Raw genomic sequence first — 16,156 nt, forward strand, 5'->3', positions numbered from 1 at the left:
CTCTTTGGAATTTCCAATGCTTACCTAAACTTCACCATGATTTCACTGTGCTTTATGACACTGGTGTATACTACCCTCAATTAGTATTTGAGTGAGCAGTAACTTAGCTGGCCAGGGCTCACCTCTCTGTTCAGGGTGAAGGTGCGCCTCACAGGCTGTCCTGGACTCAGGGTCCCCACGTCAAACAAAACAGAGGCACAGAAGTCATCAACAATGTAGTCCTTGTCATACAAACTGAGCTCCAGCACATTCTGAATAGAGGAGAGGAGCAGGTTGACAGAGTCTGAGAATGGCCCAGTCTACAGACCAGGATTACAGAGCATGAGACAGATCAAAGGTTACATTTCATTATCTGATGAATGCCTCCCTGAATATCCCCTCGTATCACAGAAACATTAGTTAATGCAGTGTTCCAATTCAGTGCATTGCTGTGTACTGCTGTGTATTACCAGCAAACAAAGGTAAGCTTGATCCAAAGAGGCAGCTCACTAGGTAGCACTGGCTCTTACATCTATAGACACACTGTGGATGATCTAGCCTGTGTTACACAGGGCAGACATGAATAGGATGATTTAAACTAACCTGTGTAATATGATATACTCTTTGTCAATAATTATACTAATAATGTATATGTTCCTTTAAAAAAGACCTGTATACTCGGTAGAAAACAATGGATAGATGTTGTGTTCAGTCTATGAAAGCTCCTGCTGGAAGGAGTCAGACTTGGCAGGCTCTTATCATAAGGCCTTGTTAGTATATTCCAGTTTTATGAGAAAAAAGTAGCCAGTTTCTTTTGTTACTTTACTTTCATTGCTTTTGGATAACAGAAGGTAGGAGTATTAGAAAATGCTTACGGTCGTGTCTCATACTAATCAACACCAAACAAATTGGCAATAGGCTAGCATGTCTTAAAACCTGCTTCAGCTGGATTCTGTATGAACAGAGAAAGGGGTCAGGCTTAATTCAGTAAAATAATATTTGCAACTCTTATACTGAAGTAACTGAATTAGAAATACATGTTATAAAATAATTTAAAGTTAAACTGTTATACAAATAACAGTATTATTGTTGAAAGAACATATTACAGTTAAAAATGATAGTTCAGTACTAACTGACAGAAAACTGTAATAATTGTACTGTGTTTTCAGAATATAAAACCAGCATAAATAATATTGCAGGAAATTAACAACAGGTTACAATGCTTTGAACTAAGAAAAGTTAACAAATCTTAATTTGTACAAAATTTTAAAAAGCTTGTCTATGTGGCTTTGTTATTTGTACACATACGCTTTTGGAGGCCGGCCAGACTATTGAGGGTGGAAGCCTGTAACCCTTTTTAGGCAGAATGATATTTAAAACCAAAAATACCTATTTGATTTTATTTGATTGTGTTGTTACTAAGCATACAGGTTTAAAAAAAAAAAAAAAAAAAAAAAAAAGTATTCTGATCTGATAATACAGTGACAAAACTCTCTGAAGAGAAATAATGTTTTAGGTATTTTGGTCTAATAAGAAACATCATTTTTAAACTAACAAGTGTTTTTGCTTGTTTAAGACTCTACCAAAATACAAACAGACTATAAAAGCAGGAGCTTAAGTATAAGTTCTGTTTCTTTCTCCAACTAAACAAAAACTATTTTAGACATTACAATATCCATTGTGTAGTTTATATAAAGTTTTACTGCAATAAAAAACAGGAACTGTTAGGTCAAAAAATTAGACAAAGTGCAAAATTTATTCAATAATTTTAGTACACAAAAAACCTACATAAAAATAGCCTTGTCCTTATCTGCTTGCAAGCAGAGCTGTGCTAGATATGGAAGGTTCTTTTTGGCAGTTTTTACTTGTAGTCCGTAGTTTTGAATCCAGGGTCTTTCTATGATAAGAGGATCAAATAAGTAACAACTCTTGGGAGAAAACAAACTTAATGCAGTGAATTTGGAGAAGTGCTTACAATGGTGTTTCATATTAATCAAAACAATAGTCTTAACAAGAAAACAGGGTGTCTGAATCCTGCTGAGCTGCAACTTTTAGAAACAGAGAGAGGTCAGCAGAGAGAGATCAGACACAGTCAGAGAATGGCACAAGCTAATATAAGGCTGTTATATTTAACATGTTTTATTATAGGCTGATTTTAAATGCAACTAACTGAAGTGACCACAGTGTGCTTATTCATAGGCAATCTTTGTCTCATACTTTGTTAACACACGTTTGTATATGAAGTTAAACTGTCCCATTGACAACGCAGCTCAATATAATCAAGTAGAGCTATTGTTACATATTAAAACATCTCTCATATATACACATATACTTGTATTATATTATAAAAGGATTCTGTGAACTTTGGTTCAACTGACTTTAGAAAAAGGAGGTGTTTGAAAAAAGAGCGATGAAATCATGTTCTAATATTTTTTGGCAAGAAGTCATATCCAACCAGTTTTGACCAAATCCTTGTAGAATGTATAATTAACTGAAAGATAAGAAATGTCAAAGCTGAGTGATGATTAGATTTACTTGGAACTTCTGATGTATTCAATGGAGCCAAATCCTATATAAGCCCAAAGCAAGACCCCATTGGCTAACTACAAGTTGTGTGGTCCATGCTGGGGATCTCTAAAAAACTGATTGCTGTTTGGTCGTATTCACAAGTTTCTGCCTTTTGAAGACAGTTCTTATTTTTCAATATATCCTACCATATATCCTTCCATATACTGGAAGGTAAGCATATATTTGAATGTAATATCTCTTTTATATTTATGCATTGCTATAAGGTATAGAAATTATGTTTTAGTGATTAAGATATATATATATATGATATATATATATATATATATATATATATATATATATATATATATATATATCAGTGTCTATAGAAAGTCTACACCCCCTTTCAAAATGTTCACCTTTTGTTGCCTTATAGCCTTGAATTAAAATGCATTAAAGTTTTTTTTTTTCCATTTATCTACACATCCTACCCCACAACTTCCAAGTGAAAAAATATCCTACTAATTTGTAGAAAATTAATTAAAAATAAAAACTGAAATAGCTTGGTTGGATAAGTGTCCACCCCCCTTGTAATAGCAATCCTAAATTAGCTCAGGCGTAACCAATCGCCTTCAAAATCACACACCAAGTTAAGTGGCCTCCACCTGTGTTAAATTGTAGTGATTCAGCAATTCCTGTAGGTTCCCTCTGGTGGGTAGTGCATTTCAAAGCAAAGACTCAACCATGAGCACCAAGGTGCTTTCAAAAGAACTCCGGGACAAAGTTGTTGAAAGGCACAGATCAGGAGATGTGTGTATAAAAAAATATCAAAGGCCTTGAATATCCCTTGGAGCACAGTCAAAATGATTATTAAGAAGTGGAAGGTGTATGGCACCACCAAGACCCTGCCTAGATCAAGCCATCCCTCCAAATTGGATGACAGAGCAAGAAGGAGACTGATCAGAGAGGCTACCAAGAGGCCAATAGCAACTTTCCAAGAGATATAGGCTTTTATGGCCACGACTGGTCAAAGTGTGCATGCGACAACAATATCCCAAGCACTCCACAAAACTGGCCTGTATGTTAGGGTGGCAAGAAGGAAGACATTATTCAAGAAAGCGCATCTTGAATCCCGTTTGAAGAATGCAAAAAACACACTCAGGAGATTCTGTTGCAAAAAGTTTTGTGGTCTGACGAAACTAAAATGGAACTTTTTGGCCTAAATGCAAAGCGTTGTTTCGCGCAAACCCAAAACAGTGCATCACCCAAAGAACACCATCCCTACTGTGAAGCATGGTGGTGGAAGCATCATGTTATGGGGATGTTTCTCATCAGCAGGGACTGGGCCACTTGTCAGGATAGAAGGGAAAATGAATGGAGCAAAATACAGAGAAGTCCTTGAGGAAAACCTGTTGCCCTCTGCAAGAAAGCTGAAACTGGGACAGAAGTTCAGCTTTCAGCATGACAATGACCCAAAGCACACAGCCAAAGCTACACTGGAGTGGCTAAGGAACAAAAAGGTAAATGTCTGAGTGACCCAGTCAGAGCCCCGACCTAAATCCAATCGAAAATTTGTGGCATGACTTGAAGACTGCTGTCCATCAACGCTCCCCAAGGAACTTGACAGAGCTTGAACAGTTTTGTAAAGAAGAATGGTCAAATATTGCCAAATCTAGGTGTGCAAAGTTGGTAGAGACCTATCCCAACAGACTGTAATTGCTGCCAAAGGTGCTTCCACCAAGTATTAACTCAGGGGGGTGGAGACTTATCCAGTTATGATCTTACAGTTTTGTATTTTTAATATATAATTTTTTTTCTCAATAAAAACTTTTTTCTCCTTAACAGTGTGGAGTATGGTGTGTAGATAATTGGGAAAAAATCATCATTTAAATGTATCTATCTCTGAGACACTGACACAACAAAAATGTGAAAAAAAAAATCAAGGTAGTGTAGACTTTCTATAGGCACTGTATATTGAATGTTCTAGAATTTAGCAGTGGGCGTTTTTAGGTTTTTGCATTGTATAGACTAAGAGCTAAATATATGATAACCATATTCATATTACTGTGTTGAAGTAATGCTGTTACACCTGTAAACGCACTGGGAATGCCCAGGCTGCCTATTAGCAGGGGTCCAAAGCAGTTTGTAACTACTCGATCCATTTAAAGCATTTAATAAACCGAAAAGAGCACTTGTAATGCTATGATTCATCAACACTTCAAATTAAAAGAGTCTGTGTTTTTTGCTTGATTATTAAAAAGTAATATGGATATGTTGCAAGCCCAGTGCACGAAGAAAACCACTACAGGAGTTTAAAACATCTCTGTCCTCCTTGAATGTCTCCCCTGAGTTTAAGAGTGTGCTCAGAGGATATATATCAATAAAAAAGAATATGTGTGAAAAATTTGACAACACCCTGATAGCTTTTTAAAGTTTAAACGCAGCCATTGATCTCAATAGAGCTTGCAATTGCATATCTATCCTTTTAGTACATCTGGTCCAAAGTGTTAACCTGTCTCCCGTGCAACTGCCTCTAGCTGATGTCAAATGTGATGCTGTGAACAGGCTGACTGGTGGTGACGTCAGACCCGGAAGAACACACAGCATTGAGCTGCGCCGGTTTATTGTAACACTGACCCAAAAGTAGTGGGCTGGTGCAGACCCAGTACACATAGCAAATTATTCAGTAGCATGATTTTCTCCTTCTCTCATTCCCGTACCACCTCACTGTACACCCAAACCCGAGTGAGTGACTCGTGCATCTATACATACAGCAGTGTTGAGATTCAATTACTAATTAATCATTTACTTGAACCCCAGCACGTGAACTAATTTGTGCAATCCCTGTGCCCAAATACTAATACACATTTTAACTGCACATGAAGTAATTGTTTTGGGGAGTATTGTCTGTGGGACACGTGGGAATGTGGCTGGAGCCGTGTATTGAATGAATGATTAAATGATTAATTAAGACTCCAGTCATAGTTGTATAAATAGAGTGATCACGGGTGTTAGTTTCAGTATTGTTGTGATGGTGAAGGCAGTTGGTTTTGTTGTTTTCCATTGTGTAAAATGTATTGTAAATAAATGCGTGTGAGTGCTTAACTGCAGTGTTTCTGGTCTCCGAGTCTCCTTGTCGACGCGCCCCGTCACATACGCCCACAGCCTGACACTCTTTAAATCCAGTGTTTCAGATGGATTATTATCATTATTAAAGGGGAAACTACAACTCACCTTGATCCCCGTGTAGATGTGGTATTTGAAGGTGTGGTTCCAGACGGGGTTGCTGCTGTTGTTCACGGTGACTGTGCACTGGGGTTGGCTGGAGGCTGTGGGGATGTGAGCCTGCACATAGCAATCTGACTCCGACCCTGGGGGGAGAGTTACATGGAACAGGTGAGCACTAGCCTTCCAACCTGTAACAGCAGTTCATTAATACTGAATGCAGCGCTAAAGAAAGGCAAGAGCACTGGCTACACTGAGGCACTACGAGAGTTTCCCCTCACTGTCCAACAAGCTGCCATTCAGATCTGGAGCTGAACTGCATCCACGGGGGCCAAGCCAAGACCCACACAATGATTCAGTGGAATTAGCCTGCTACCCACCAGGAGCAAAGTGTATTCGTCAATCCACTCATAATGCCTGATCTTCTCAACTCTATGTGATGTATTATTATCAAACAGAACAGCACTTACCAATATCTCTTGACCGGATGTTTTTTGCCCCAATAACTTTCACCAACAGGTTCTGATATGGATGTCTTTCCTTATGATATAAAAAAGAAGGTTCTTTCATGAGTATGGGAACATTCTTGCATTGATTTCACTGAATTATTTATCAGTATGTTGTGCTTGTAAATGAATCTTCATCTATTGCTATGAGGCATATGCTGTTTGATTTTAATGTCGGACAGAAGACAACATCCAGACATTTCCCATAGTTCACCCTGGTTTGCCAGGTTTATAATATGCTTTACCACATCTCTCTGGGCTTTACATTGCATACCGATGCTTTACCATTCTTTCACTTTGCTTTAATACAGTTTGGTATGCCTTTACTATGAGACACTTTTACAAGAGTTCAGTCATTAGACTACAGTAGGATACTGTATGAATGTTATATACTGGATAGATTCTAAACTGCAGCAAATCTGCTAATTGTAATCATGGCTACACTTTGGTTATTGTGAAATTGGCCGTCTTCTGTTTTGCGTTATTACCACACTAATGAGAAAAAAAAAAAATGTGTTCAACTTACCCTTCCGTGTGTGTGGTCTTATTGTAAGAGTTATTATTGGTGTATAAATAAAGAAATACACAACGGTGGTGATGAGGATTAACAGCAGTTGATCTCAAAGTGAAGAAACAGCAGCCAGAGAAAGGCGAGTACAGCAGTTATTAAATGATAACAGGCTATATTGGAAAGACAAGCTTCTGACAGCTCTGCATTTCATAATGACAGGCTGCACCAGTATTTTAAAGTTAACAACATTTACGAAACTAAACAAGTCCTTGCGCAGCTTCATGGCTCCAGGCAAGCTAGCTGACTTTACTTTTGCAGTTAGTAAAAGTTAGGAGGATCATCTCGCACCTAAACCGCTGTTACTGCAGAAAGTATCTATTGTGAGCAGTATCTATCATCTTGCTCAAATATTAGTGTCTATGGAGGCTGCAGTGGAATTGCAATCCAGAGTTAAAGCAGACACATTGTGCATACTGAACAATGTGGCCGCTGTAATCCATTTGAATGTAGACTGTGTGAAGTTTGCAGAAAATGTAATAAGATAGGGCACATAGAAATAATGTTTGAAGACATAGCAAAACAGAGATCACCTCCCAGAGACAGTAAAAGAAATAAATCTGCATGCAGTAAATCAAGAGATAGCGATGGGGAGAGTGGAAGAGCCAGTTTAGAGAATTTCAGCATTACTGGAGATGACAAGAAGATAATTAACCCTGAAGTGGAGAAAAGATTGTTCCTCTTGGTGTGATGCAAGTAAATGTGTACGGAGGTAAACAGAAACATGTATTAGACCTGCAAAGCCAGCATTGTGGGGACGTGAATGGCTGCAGAAAATACAGTTGGACTGATGTTCAATTAAAACACTACAGTCACTGCCTCTGACCACTGCTGAACAAAAAATGAACATGTTGCTGGAACAGTCTTCAGAAGTATTCAAGGAAGGAGTTGGAACCAAGAAACACATCAAGGGCAAGGTGCTAACTAAAGATGACAAACCCAAGTTCCATAAGACCAGTGCCATGTGCTATTCAACCATAAGGTGAAGCAGAACTAGATCAGCCAGAAAAGGATTGGATACTGTCGAAGGTGGATTGGAGTGAAGAGGCTACATCGATAGTGCCTGTTGTGAATAAGAGTGTGTCACTATAAATCCAGTGCTCAGGATAGAGAAGTATCCACGTCCGAGAATGAAGAACATCCTTGCAATGTTTGTGGGGGGAAAAAAATAGCAAATGACTAGGATTCCCAGTACACAGCGCTAGCTAGACGACATTCATGGAACAGGAGCTAGAGCCTCGTGGCGTAAATCTCCGGGACTTGAAATAGGAATTTAAATAGGATATCACCTTGGCTAGCAGACAGCCGCCCTCATGGAGGTGAGACCGAATCGATCAGCCTCAAAGGCTGGGAAACATTGATGCTTCCCTCAAGAGAACAAGATTGTTATGGTAGATTTTGCTGGAATTCCCTCTGCTTCTCAGAAAACCTTCCTGGCTGAGAAGTGAGCTTCACTTGCCCCCAAAAGAGGACCTTGGATCACAGCATCTGTGCTACTAATGCAAGAAGGTTAGTAAAGAGAAATACAGGTGAATTAGTTACCATTAACAATAGTCAATACAAATATATGTATTTATTTATTTTGGACTAATCTCACCACTTGGCCGACAGGAAGCACGGTATTATGCTCCTTAAGCAGGACGGTCCAGTATGGTACTATGCTCCTCATGCTGGACGGACCAGCACGGTACTTTACTCCTCGTGATAGATGGAAGAACACGGTACTTGTTTTGGGTGGAGGGAAATTTTTTGGTGTTGCGAGATTTGTTTTTGATCAAACCTTGCACCAGTGCTTTCAACTCACAGTACCTGTGTTTCTCTGTCAACTTCCTGGTTTGAGTACAACACAACAAAGCTGACTTGCCATGAACCCTTTTGTTTAAAAGTGTGCATACACACATAAATGATACACGTTTAAACTGCAGTTCTTCACCTCTGGGTCAACTTCCTGCCAGTAACCAGCCTTGGCCATTTATGCTACCCTTTCACATGTACTCTAAAAACAAAGGACTCATTTGGGATATATATATAAAATTTGTATTATTCATTATCTGTATTTATTTTATATGTTGTGGCAAAGTGGGGTATGCATTGCCATGTTTGGGATGTTTATCACAGTCTTCTGGTTTTAAAAGAAACACTTCTACCAACCATAGATGAGTTTAACACAGGGCCTGTGGTTTTTTTCATACAAAATAAAAAAAACAAAAGCTTAACTACTCTAAAGAGCACCAACTAAACTTATAATTCTTAAAGTATATCCGGCAATCAAAGCCCAACGCATATACACAAGCATTTAAACAAAACACCATTTCACAATCATACACACGCATTTAAACAACACCATTTCACAATCATACACACGCATATAAACACACCACCGTTTCACACACTCTTATACACAAGCATTTAAACACAGCATTGTTTCACTCTCTTATACACAAGCATTTAAACACAGCATTGTTTCACTCTCTTATACACAAGCATTTAAACACAGCACCGTTTCACTCTTATACACAAGCATTTAAACACAGCACCGTTTCACACACTTTTATACACAAGCATTTAAACACAGCACCGTTTCACACACCTTTATACACAAGCATTTAAACACAGCACCGTTTCACACACCTTTATACACAAGCATTTAAACACAGCACCGTTTCACACACCTTTATACACAGCACAGTTTCACACACCTTTATACACAAGCATTTAAACACAGCACAGTTTCACACACTTATACACAAGCATTTAAACACAGCAGTTCACTCTCTTATACACAAGCATTTAAACACAGCATTGTTTCGCACTCTTATACACAAGCATTTAAACACAGCAACGTTTCACACACCTTTATACACAAGCATTTAAACACAGCACCGTTTCGCACTCTTATACACAAGCATTTAAACACAGCATCGTTTCACACTCTTATACACAAGCATTTAAACACAGCACAGTTTCACACACTTATACACAAGCATTTAAACACAGCAGTTCACTCTCTTATACACAAGCATTTAAACACAGCAGTGTTTCACTCTCTTATACACAAGCATTTAAACACAGCACCGTTTCACACACCTTTATACACAGCACAGTTTCACACACCTTTATACACAAGCATTTAAACACAGCACAGTTTCACACACTTATACACAAGCATTTAAACACAGCAGTTCACTCTCTTATACACAAGCATTTAAACACAGCACAGTTTCACACACCTTTATACACAAGCATTTAAACACAGCACCGCTTCAGTCTTATACACAAGCATTTAAACACAGCACCGTTTCACACACCTTTATACACAAGCATTTAAACACAGCATCATTTCGCACTCTTATACACAAGCATTTAAACACAGCAGTTTCACTCTCTTATACACAACCATTTAAACACAGTATTGTTTCACACACTTTTATACACAAGCATTTAAACACAGCACCGTTTCACTCTCTTATACACAAGCATTTAAACACAGCACCGTTTCACACACCTTTATACACAAGCATTTAAACACAGCACAGTTTCACACACCTTTATACACAAGCATTTAAACACAGCAGTTTCACTTTCACACACACAGTTTATACACAAGCATTTAAACACAGCACCACAAGTTTCACACACTTTTATACACAAGCATTTAAACACAGTATTGTTTCACACACTTTTATACACAAGCATTTAAACACAGCACCGTTTCACTCTCTTATACACAAGCATTTAAACACAGCATTGTTTCGCACACTCTTATACACAAGCATTTAAACACAGCAGTTTCACACACTTTTATACACAAGCATTTAAACACAGCACCGTTTCACACACTTTTATACACAAGCATTTAAACACAGCATTGCATTTAAACACAGCACTTTATACACAAGCATTTAAACACAGCATTGTTTCACACACTTTTATACACAAGCATTTAAACACAGCATTGTTTCACACACTCTTATACACAAGCATTTAAACACAGCACCGTTTCACACACTTATACACAAGCATTTAAACACAGCATTGTTTCACACACTTATACACAAGCATTTAAACACAGCACCGCTTCACTCTTATACACAAGCATTTAAACACAGCATTGTTTCGCACACCTTTATACACAAGCATTTAAACACAGCACCGTTTCACACTCTTATACAAAAGCATTTAAGCACAGTACGGTTTCACACACCTTTATACACAAGCATTTAAACACAGCACCGCTTCACACATTTTTATACACAAGCATTTAAACACAGCACCGTTTCACACACTTTTATACACAAGCATTTAAACACAGCACAGTTTCACACACTTTTATACACAAGCATTTAAACACAGCAGTTTCACACACTTTTATACACAAGCATTTAAACACAGCATTGTTTCACACACTCTTATACACAAGCATTTAAACACAGTATTGTTTCCCACACTCTTATACACAAGCATTTAAACATAGCAGTTTCACACTTATACACAAGCATTTAAACACAGCACAGTTTCACACACCTTTATACACAAGCATTTAAACACAGCACCGCTTCAGTCTTATACACAAGCATTTAAACACAGCACCGTTTCACACACCTTTATACACAAGCATTTAAACACAGCACAGTTTCACAGTCTTATACACAAGCATTTAAACACAGCACCATTTCACACACTCTTATACACAAGCATTTAAACACAGCACAGTTTCACTCTCTTATACACAAGCATTTAAACACAGAATTGTTTCACACACTCTTATACACAAGCATTTAAACACAGCACAGTTTCACTCTCTTATACACAAGCATTTAAACACAGTATTGTTTCACACACTCTTATAAACAAGCATTTAAACACAGCACCGCTTCACACACTTTTATACACAAGCATTTAAACACAGCACAGTTTCACACTTTTATACACAAGCATTTAAACACAGCACAGTTTCACACTCTTATACACAAGCATTTAAACACAGCACCGCTTCACACACTCTTATACACAAGCACTTAACACAGAATAGTTTCTCAGGTCTCATCTCAAGCCTTAGCCTTCATACAGACAGCAACCAAACACTTCAGCCCTGTTTATAGAGGGTGTGGCCTGGGGTCATGGACAATCAATCATTCAATTATCACCTGGCCACCTTCCACACAATAAAGCACGTGGTGATGTGAATACAGAAATAGTTATTGAAACTTTTTAGTACTTTGCCATCTCTTTGCCTTTTTATTTTCCAGCATCATCTGAACTGTGTAAATAGTTACTGTGAAAAAACATGTCTTCATATGGATACAGATCACTGCTGTATCTCTTGTGTGACATTCCTGTATCTGCTGCACCAGCAATGGGGCCTGGGACACTGACATGGGAGAGGAGGGGGATAATGTGTTATGGGGAAACTTTTTCTTTAAAAATTAAAAAGACCTGACTTGGAAAGGGTTAATTGTTGTTTAGTTATCCAATAAAAGGTCTCATTTTCTTTGTATAATTGAAGAAATGATGAAAACTGAGACCCTTAAAACATGAAATACAGTAAAGCTTTGCTGCTGGGTTAGTCCAGATTCCACTATGTCTTTAAGACTAGTGCACAAGACTACTACTGTATTCAAGCTGTATGAAATATTAAGCAGTTTACATCTACAATGTCATGTTACAGTAAAACCTCTATTGTGTGGTTAATCAAATTTAAAATGTGAAACTGTATAAATAACTTTCCAAAGTATCTCCTAAAGAGATAGAATGCAAACATTTACATAACATACAGCACTGCACTGTCCTGTAAATACCAGAGAATGATGTTTCAAGGTGTTCTGTATATGAATTATAATATAAAACAACAACATGCACGATTCAAGCATTTGTTGTTTATAGCCTGTGAAAAGTGTAACTGACACATCTAGTTTAAAAAACACCCAGATCCTGATCAAACTGCAGTCTGACTACATTCACATTGAATCACATTTTAAATAATCCGCAATAAGAATCACACCAGTTATTAATTTAACAAAGAACACATTTCTCTGTTTTAATGGGAACTATGTGTGTTTCTGAAAGGAAAATCCACCCCTAACCACATACGCAAGCAGAATGATTCTATAAATGAGCCCTCTGCCCATGCCTCCTTGTCGTTATATAGCAGATTGTTAAGTATCTGGAAAGTGAATTGAATGCATCGATTGCTAAATTATTATTGCTAGTAATCGGATAAGTTGTAACACAATCCTGGCAGCGTTGACCCATAGACCATGTTCCACCGCTCTTCCTGTGCACTGCAGCCACCTGGTCGCGGTTGACCCAATGGTTGACTTGAACAACGCAAGAGTCAACATAATGGTCTTGGGCCAGTGTGGTGACCCTCTGCTTTCCAGGTTGTGACCTGTCCCTCACAGAGCTGGTTTCTCTGGACTAGTCTGCTGATTCTTGAAGCAGAACATCTCATTCTCCAGGAAACTTCTCTCACAGACAGGCCGTCTTCAAATCATGCCGATAGCACCCAGGGTCGTATCATTCGTGCACTAATTGATGCACTGTTTGTGTATTAACTAAAATCATGTATTTTCAAATGACTATTCATACAGATTCTTAAACAACTCATTTTGGCAATTTTAACTCAACTTTAATAACAAACACTGAGCACCTGGCATTTTGATGAAATCACATGACTTGAGCTCAATATTTAGTTATCCCAAGGAACAACACTATTCAAAACAATCAACAAACCTATCTGCTCACTATTTAAAATATAAATAACATTATGTATATACCCTATGAGATATTGATGTAAAATTTAGACTGTTGCGTTTTCATTGTGCATCAGTGTATATATAAAACAACAGCCAAAAATGAGTGGCATTTCACTTTAATATATTTGGGGATGAAAATCCACATAACTGGTACAACACCAGCTTTCTGAGTGAAGATAGCAGGCCATCTGAATAAAATAAATAAATAAAATAAGTGCACCAGCAAGAACAAACACATAAAAGTAAATGAGGAACCAGCTAAATGAAATAGAAGAAAACAAAGATTGAAAAAATACTGAAAAAAAAATTTCAGCATGGGCTGGTTAATGTACTTAAAAAATATGGACATTCATTTTAAGGAAATAAAAAAACAAAAAAACCCCCACCAACATAAGGGAATTTTATGCCAGTGCAAAAAGTTTAACTGGGGACCAGTATTCAGTCTCCACTTTTATAATCCTGTGCTGGACTAAACAGATATTTTAACAGTAGAATAATGTATTCCTGTCAGTCAGGAAAACTCTTAGAAAAGCAGCTAAAGACAAGGCCAGACACAACCCCCTGAATTGCCGGCCTGGGTTTTAAGCGTCTGCAGGAAAGTGAGGCACTGTCCTGACACCACGGCTGGCTTGTTGCGTAAAGTCAAAAACAGAAGACAAGTTTCAAGAAACCATTGGGCAACCTTGCCCAGCACAAAGCAAAGAGGCACAACTGTAAAACCCATGTGGGCCATGGTTGCCCCAATTGTTTCTACTAACTTGGCTTGTGCTTTTGATCTCTGCCAAGTAATTATGGGGAAGTGATATAGGTAACATGGAGAATAAAAAGAGAATATGAGGAAGAACGTTCAATTTTATAACAAAAAATCTACCATGCAGCGGGAGTTGCAAAGGAGACCATTTTGCCAAGTCAGCCTTCATTTTAATCAAGGTTCCTGTCAAATCGTCTTTGCAGATCTGGTGAAAACTGGATTGTATTTTAATGCCCAAATAAGTAAAACTTGAAGTCTGCATTAAGACTTCAAGCTTGAAGGGGCATTAAGACAGACTTGGACCAGTCTACCTTATACCCCTATAAGTGAGCCAAAATTGATTCTGAATTGATGTCAGAGAAAAAAGGCGGATGTCATCAGCATAAAGAGATGTGATGTTTAGAGCCCTGCATGACATAAAGAGATATGTGATGTTTAGATCCCTGTATGACAAAGATATGTGATGTTTAGAGACCTGTATGACATGTGTAGAGCTCTGTATGACAGATATGTGATGTTTAGAGCCCTGTATGACAGAGAGATATGCAATGTTGAGCCCTGTATGACAGAGATATGTGATGTTTAGAGCCCAGTACGACAAAGAGATATGAGATGTTGAGCCTGTATGACAGAGATACGTGAAAGAGCCCTGTATGACACAATTATGTGATGTTTAGAGGACTGCATGATATAAAGAGATATGTGATGTTTACAGCCCTGTATGATAGATATATGCAATGTTGCACCCTGTATGACAAAGATATGTAATGTTCAGAGCCCTGTATGACAGAGATGTGATGTTTAGAGCCCTGTATGATATAAAGAGATATGTGATGTTTAGAGCCCTGAATGACAGAGATATGTGATGTTTAGATCCCTGTATGACAGAGATATGTGAAAGAGCCCTGTATGACAGAGATATGTGATGTTTAGATCCCTGTATGACATAGAGATATGTGAAAGAGCCCTGTATGACAGAGATATGTGATGTTTAGAGGACTGCATGATATAAAAAGATATGCGATGTTTACAGCCCTGTATGACAAAGATAGAGCCCTTTATGACATCGAGATACTTTGTGTCATGTTTAGAGCCCTGTTTGACAGAGATGTGATGTTTAGAGCCCTGTATAATATAAAGAGATATGTGATGTTTAGAGCCCTGAATGACAAAGAGATATGCAATGTTGCACCCTGTGTGACAAAGACATGTGAAAGAGCCCTGTATGACAGAGATGTAATGTTTAGAGCCCAGTATGACATAAAGATATGTGATATTTAGAGCCCTGCATGATACAGATGTAATGTTTAGAGCCCAGTATGACCAAGAGATTTGTGATGTTTAGATCCCTGTATTACAAAAATATGTGATGTTCAGAGCCCTGTATGACAGAGATATGTGATGTTTAGACCCCTGTATGACAGAGATAGTGCCGAGAAAAAGTTTGTGAACCCCATAGGATTTTCACATATTTCAAACCTAAAATGTTATTAGATCTTAATCTAAGCCCTAATAATAGATAAAGATAACCAGATTGAACAAATGACACAAAAATATGAAACTTTTTCAACATTTATTTATCCACAAATGATTCAACATTCAATATCCATGTGTCAAAAAGTATGTGAACCTTTAGATTTAGTAACTGGTGGCACCCCCTTGAGCAGCAATGACTTCAACTAAGCATTTGCTGTAACTGTTGGTCAGTCTATCACATCGGTTTTGAGGAATTTTGGCCCATTCCTCCTTACAGAACTGCTTCAACTCGATGACATTTGAGGGCTTCCTTGCATGGACAGCTCGCTTCAGGTCCTGCAACAACATTTCGATGGGGTTTAGGTCTTGACTTTGACTAGGCCATTCT

The 16,156-nt window shown here is 38.0% G+C and overlaps 1 protein-coding gene across 2 annotated transcripts in view; it reads right to left on the reverse strand.

Moving 5' to 3' along the window:
* LOC121323823 (cytosolic phospholipase A2 zeta-like) overlaps nucleotides 1–16,156 on the reverse strand; it is a 79,643-nt gene that overhangs the window by 42,473 nt on the left and 21,014 nt on the right. Inside the window, exons 2-4 of one of the 2 annotated variants that reach the window (XM_041265079.1) lie at nucleotides 6,183–6,252; nucleotides 5,722–5,858; nucleotides 123–251 (exon numbers count right to left, since the gene is read on the reverse strand). In XM_041265079.1, coding sequence (XP_041121013.1) covers nucleotides 123–251; nucleotides 5,722–5,858; nucleotides 6,183–6,252 — 336 coding nt within the window. The remainder of the gene's footprint in view (nucleotides 1–122; nucleotides 252–5,721; nucleotides 5,859–6,182; nucleotides 6,253–16,156) is intronic. The other variant, XM_041265080.1, reaches the window with a different exon arrangement.

Source organism: Polyodon spathula, chromosome 12, assembly GCF_017654505.1.
Source record: "Polyodon spathula isolate WHYD16114869_AA chromosome 12, ASM1765450v1, whole genome shotgun sequence".
In the NCBI taxonomy this organism is placed as follows: domain Eukaryota; kingdom Metazoa; phylum Chordata; class Actinopteri; order Acipenseriformes; family Polyodontidae; genus Polyodon; species Polyodon spathula.